Genomic DNA, 6,725 nt, shown 5'->3' on the forward strand with positions numbered 1-6,725 from the left:
CTAAAATGCACTCCCTGTCTATGGCCACTGGCTTAAGCCTGTTATGGTGAATCCAAGGCGTCATCTCGGCAACCTTTACTGCAGTGAGGGTGGACAAGATAACAGTGAATGGGCCCCTCCAAAGAGGCTTTAAGGGTTGGACATTCCATTCCTTGACCCACACAGAATCTCCTGGCCTAAAGGAATGGGCCTCAGTAGTCAGACTAACAGGCAGCCTTTTCCTAAACCAGTGGTTGAGAGCCTGCAAAGTAGTACCCAGACAAGAAGACGCTTGTAACTGCTCTCTCAGAGTCAACTTGCCTGTTTCTTCGTATACCCTTGATGAGTGGCGATGGTCATCCACACAAAATCTCATAGCCGGAGAACCCAGTCTTCTTGTTTGGGGCTGACCTGATTCTTAATAGTACCATGGGGAGGACTTCGTCCCAGTGTAGATGTGTCTCCTGACATAGTTTTCTCAACTGAGTCTTAAAGGTCCTGTTTATGCGTTCCACCTGTCCGGAACTCTGTGGTCGATAGAGGGTATGCAAAGCTGGTCCATTATCTGAGCCGATGGTAATTGGTAGGCCAAATCGTGGAACAATTTCTCGGAGGAGTAGTCTGGCTACTTCTTGGGCCTTCTCAGTCTGAGTGGGGTAAGCCTCTACCCAACTGGAATATGAGCACACAAGGACCAAGAGGTACTTGTAGCCCCAGGATTGGGGCATCTCATTAAGGTCTACTTCTAGGTCCTCAAAGGGTAGGGCTTGCTTAATGTCTTCAAAGGCCTTTTGTTGTGCCTGTTCCCACACTAAGGGCTCTTGTTTGACCCCCTTTGTGCCCTCATAAAGGGGTTTCGCCAAGACAGAGAACAGCATCGTCAGGGCAGCAGGAAAGGGCGATGAGTCTGGCTTCCCATAGTGCCCACAAAGGTGGCCTGTCTCGGTGAAAGGGGGCCTACGGGTTGAGTCACCACAGAATGTTTTGTCCCCGTATCTACCATAAAGTTAGTGGGTCGCCCCACTACAGTCATTCGGACCATAGGCTCCTGGGCCTAACAGAATGGAGCCCGGTCTGGCCTACTCTTCTTCATAGTCTCCCAGGGTAGCCAAGCCAACAAAATCATCTTCTGGGGCCTCAGGTGGTTGCCATGTCAGCTGGTACCATCCTTGGAACACTTGGCCTCTTCCTCTTGGGCCCAACTCTTGGGGACACTCATTTTTCCAGTGACCCTTTTGGTGGCAACGAGTGCACTGGTCTGACCCCAACCTCATTTCTGAGTGATGTGTTTCTTCCAGTCGCCTTCTCTTTGGCCCCATCGCCGGCCCTTTGGGGCACCTCTCCGGGAGTCTCATTTTTCGGTTTGCCTCCCATCAACCTTCTTGGTCTCAATTGACGAACACTTTTGTTGCCACCTCTAACGATTGACGTGTTCATACCAGCAAAGCCCTCCCATTTTTGCAGTTTGTGCCAATGTCGCCCTGGGCCTGACCAACAAAAGCTGCATTAACCATCCTCTGATTTTTGGCTGCCTCTGGGTCAAAGGGGATATAAAGGCAAAACACCTCACACAGTGTCTCAGAGAATTGGCTTGGGCTTTCCTCGGGTCCCTGGAGTACCTCTAAGGTCTTACTCATATTCATGACGCTTCCCTCCATCTTTCAGACTGCTTAGGAGGGCCTCCTGATAGAGCTCAAACATCTGGAGTCCCCTGTCCTCATTGGGGTCCCATTGAGGGTCCTCCTTGGGGAACTGGTGTTGGGCATAGGCCTGAACATCTAAGGTCCCTGCCAGGACATGTTCTTCTAGCCACTTTAAAGCAGCCTGGGTGACTCGCTGGCATTCCTCTGTATTGAAGAGGGTTGGGAGGAGCTGGCAGCAATCGGCCCAGGTGGGCTTAGGCGTCTGGATGATAGTACACAAAGGTGCTTTGGCCACTCTGTATGTGGCCATCCTGGACATTGCACATGGGGCCCCGTGTTTCACGCAGGGGTAATTGGAGGGCCTCTCCTCTAAAGACTGCTGCTTTTAGTTGGGTTCCACTCAGGCTATAGTGGGTCAGGACAGGAGATGGCGGAGCACTTGGCAAGATTGGTTTCTTTAGTTCCGCATTTGGAAGTTGCAGTGGCCCAGGCTAACGTTACTCTGCAATTCTCTTCTATACAGGCTCTCAACCAAGGGGGTCGGGGCAGGACCACATCCTGCCAACTATCAATATAGGGGAACTGGTCTGGATGACCAAGATTCCCTACTATGACCTGGCAGACCCCGGCTATAATTGCCTTGTCCAGGGATCCTTCTGACAGTCGCCCCACATCAAATGACGACCAGTCTATCTCACGAAAAGTAAGAAGTTTCTGGGGGATGAAGTCCACACCATAAATCTCCTGAAAAGCCCTCCTTAAAATTCTTTAAGGGGGTCTGCTTATTCTCTTGTCCACCCATATTCCACCCATGTGACAGTGACACACACATGCTCAGGGGTTCACTTTGCCCATCTCTAGCCGCTCCCTTTGAGGGGATATTTTGGGTGCCTCTTAGCAATTGGTGAGTCAGTATAAACCCCGACTTGGATCACTGGAGTAAACTCCATGCGAAGATCCAGTGATACCACTCTAAGCTGTATGAGGTTCGCCACAGACCCACGGATAAAGCCTCAACTCTCGCTTCGCGGGAAGGCCGCATCTCATTCACTCAGGCACTCATCATTCAAACATCACTCTCTGCCCAAAATACCTAAGAGGTCACGGTTTCATCTTCCTCCAGAGACTACTTGGGTGACTTTAGGAGTTGATCAGACTCCTCTTCTGCCTCTTTAGGGGCAGGTCAAATACCTGGACCCAGGTCCTCACGACTCTGTCGGGAGGTGCTCCTGAGTTGGTTCCGGCACCTCACCAGGTTCCACTGTGTTCTTGGAGCCACTGCCCCAGTCTGCTGGAAGAGTTGTTTTCCCCTACGGACAACAGGTCCACTGGCGCCAGGGGGAATTCGCTTCTTCCAGCGTCCCAGGGGCCAAACCCCGACAACAAGGGAAGCAAAAACTTGCGTTTCCGAATCCCAGACAAGCCCCATAAATGTTGCAGCATACTCAAACAGAGAAACGGGACACCAAGGCAATAAGCAGGAAGTAGCATTTAGTGGTGCCAGCACTGGCTCAGCGGATTCACATCCAAAGGCTGAGCCCCGATCACAGCGGGGCTTCCTTTTATACCTGTCGTGATCCACTTTGCAGTTTCCCCATTTTCTATATTTTGATTGGTTGGCAAGCCATAAGGGGAGTGACTGACCAGGGCCGGTGGTCTGTGCCAAGTCAGCTGTGACACCGAAAAGTCCCTTACCTACTATGGGAAGGGAACAACCTTCAACTATTATAGGAAACGGTTAGCTCCGCTCCCACTACCACATAATCACCCACATTTCTCAAATGAACCATGTTCTCTTGGCCTTGGACCTTTCCCACGTCATCCAGTCTGCCCAGAACACCTCTCTGACCCATTGCCAAGTCTCCAACTTAGGCATCAGCTCCTCCCAGGTGTCTTCCCTGACTATCTAGGACACCACCATCCTTTTCCCCCTGTGCCCCCACAGCCCTCCCTCACTGGACTGGCCAGTTGTAGTTCAATCAGATGCTCATTTGTCTCTTTTTTGCTTCTTAAGGACCGAGCTTATGCCTTTTGTTTCATATCCCCAGCACCTAGCACTAGGTATGAAGTAAATAAGTCTCTCTAAATTGTATTTCTGATGAAATCACTCCCCTAGTTAAAGCCTTTCTATGGTCTCACACTTCCCCCCAGAATAAGCAAACAGTAGATATTTGTGGGAGGGAGAGATGGAGGGAGGAGTTGAGAAGGGAGGGAAAGGAGGAAATAAATGGGAATTCTTCACTGGACACTCCCAAAATGTTCAAGATCATAAAGCAACTGAGGGGCTTTGAACTGCAAGTCATTTTCTAAAGATCAGGCTCATGTGGGCACACAGTCTCTGAGGAGGTGCTCCTGGAGTGAGGCAGGTCAGGGTAAGCTGGATGCCAGGAACATGAGTTCCAACTGGGAGATTTCACAAGCTGGAGGAGGCTCCCTCCCTCCCTGCGCCCTGCTCTGGAGGAATGTGAGCTTGAGCAATTAACCCTGGGAACACTGATAAGAGGCTAAGAGCTTTGATTGTCTTCAGCCCTGAACATACTTGGGGTGGGGCAGTGACAAGGCTGGACCACTCTCTCTACTGCAATGATTCCAAATTTTTGGCTACTCAGTTCCAAAGCTCACAAACGGAAGCCCCTGCTTTGACAGAGCCACAGTCACTGAGGTGATACCATCTGAGTCAGCAGCATCAGGGCATGGGAGCAGGGGGCTTGAGGAAAGAAGGGTTAATGTAGGTTAATTAGTACCAGGCACACAATTGAGCATTTCATATACACCATTTCATTTGATTCGCATACCAACCCAGTGAGGTAGTAGCCACAATGAGGTGAGAGAGCTAAGAACCAGAGAGGTTGAATAACTTGTTCAAGCTCACACAGTAAATGGCTGAGGCCAAATGTGAACCTAATTCTGTCTGGTTTCAAAGACCTTGCTCTTCTCACACTCAATTCCTATCCTTAACTCCTTCTTCATTCAGAATTTGAGTCCAATTCTCCTACTCCAAGGTGGGGGTCATGGAAGAAAAGATCTACCACCATACACGTAGACACTAGTGAACTAGAAGCTTGGGATGTGTCCATTCTCTGAAAACCCACTCTTGGCTGGAACCTGGGTGCTTGCCAACCAGCACCTCCCAAGGGTAGAGGCAACTTCAGCCAATGCCCAAAGTGCTTAAAGGCGTGGGGCTGCCTCCTACCAAAAAAAAGTGCTTCCACCTCAATCATCAGCCACCAACACCAACCTTATCCAGAGATGTCTCATTTATTCCGCACTGGCAACAAAGGAAAAACTACCTGGCAGCAGAATTAGAGGTCCTGCCATCTGGCAACCTCTCCTGGAAACTGAAAGGGTAGCATCTCACAGCTTCAGGAGGCAGGTGTGCCAGGACTTGCCAGGGCTCAGAGAAGGTGACAGTGGGTGTCACTTCAGGGGAAACTTCTCCACCTGGCAAATCATACCTGAGAGGCCAATTCAGGGTTGCGTCTCCTTGACTTAGGGCTCTGGTCCAAGTTAGAATGCAGGGGACTTCATGGACATTTCCCACTTGCAGATGATGGTCAGGACAGGAAGCATGCATTCAAGGTTGATGGAAGTGAACATCCAATAAGGTGTCCCCTGTAATCAGGAATCCATCCTTCGGTCCATGAGAGTTAATTAAGCTCTAGCTTCCTTCTCCTGACTTCATCCCCGCAGGTAGGAACTGGTACCCATTGTGCTGGTTAGATGCGCCCCACTCTCCAGGAGAAAATGAAATGTGTCCAATGATACATGTCAATAATAAGCAAAGACCTGATCTTGGACTTGGAAATATGGGTTCCGAGTTCTCTAGAATCAGACTGAGTGGTTTGATGACTTGAGTTAGGGCAGAGAAAATGAAATAAGAACAGATATGGAGCTCCAAACACACTTAAAAGTATCAGATATGAACCAAGGCGGTCCCCAAGCTAAGGCCCTCTCCCAAGAGTGAAGGTGGCTCTGAGAACCTGGAAAGAAGTTCCGACACTTATGATGGAAATTATGCAATTTGGATGCATGTCTTGATTATGCAGTTGTGATTCCAGTTCCCACAAAAGTCTCAAGTCATAAAAATGCCCTTTCAATAATTGCAAAACAAAACGAAGTCCAAAAAAGGGGGAACACATCCTTCATGGATGTCATTGCTAAGATGGAAAGCACTTTATGGTGGTATCTTCGCCTCTGCCTGAACTCAGGGGTCTTTAAATATTTCATTTTGAGCCACATTCACAAGGCATCCTTGGGATTCCTAAACTCTCTCCTTCCATCTTCAGCTCTCAGGCAAATATGTCCCACATGCATTCGAATTTGACTCAATAACCACACACTTGAGAGAAACCTAAGTATGTGTTTACTATCCACCTAGTGGTAGCTAGGTAAAATTGCAGGCATAAAGATAAAAAGGGAATAATCAACTCTGTAGTGCTCACCTCCAAACCCACACCTGTGAAGAAGAAGAAAGATTCAGATACCTCAGGGACCAGGGAAATAATACAAATAAATGAAACAGGCCAGGTGACAGAGTACGTCTTGTCAAAAGAGGAAACTCCTACTTAGTTCCAATTGATTTTGAAAATGCAGATCAAAGTTGCCTCACCTTCTGATTGTTTAAGAGAAGCCAGAAATGCTGATTGTAATGTAAAGACCTCCTGACTCTTAGACAGTGGCTCAGTTTTCTTGAAAACACTAGCTGAGCTAAATACAGCTTACAGTCTACCAGTTTTCAAAGGTCTGCTGCACAGATGGTGATGCCATCTCCCCTAACTGTGGTATTAGACTGCCTCTCATCAACCATCATTTGCAACTACAACAGAGGCATCAACTGACAGGGGCGCTCCTGCTTTACTGGACTCCCAAGGAGAACAACTAACTACAGGAAAACGTGGAAGGCTCAGCTGAGCTGCCCAGAGACAGCAGCAGGCTGGCCCTTGTGGTCAGCTGCTGACCAGCAGGCACTAAATGGCCGACTGCTCCTGCAGGAAGCCTTCAGGGCCTGGCAAGCCTTTTTCAGGCTCAGAAGCCAGGGCTGCTTCTCGAAGGACTTCCAAGTGCTCCTCAGCAGCTGACAGTGACTGGTCGATCCAATCCAGG

At 49.1% G+C, this 6,725-nt stretch overlaps 1 protein-coding gene across 3 annotated transcripts in view; it reads right to left on the minus strand.

Moving 5' to 3' along the window:
* Window positions 1-5,962: 5,962 nt before the first annotated feature.
* TMEM98 (transmembrane protein 98) overlaps window positions 5,963-6,725 on the minus strand; it is a 12,306-nt gene continuing 11,543 nt past the window's right edge. For 2 of the 3 annotated variants that reach the window (XM_006924966.3, XM_006924965.3), the window contains one exon: window positions 6,590-6,725. This exon is cut by the window's right edge and continues 69 nt beyond it. In XM_006924966.3, coding sequence (XP_006925028.2) covers window positions 6,590-6,725 — 136 coding nt within the window. The other variant, XM_015599368.2, reaches the window with a different exon arrangement.

The sequence above is a fragment of the Pteropus alecto genome, unplaced genomic scaffold (genome assembly GCF_000325575.1).
Source record: "Pteropus alecto unplaced genomic scaffold, ASM32557v1 scaffold98, whole genome shotgun sequence".
Lineage (NCBI taxonomy): Eukaryota > Metazoa > Chordata > Mammalia > Chiroptera > Pteropodidae > Pteropus > Pteropus alecto.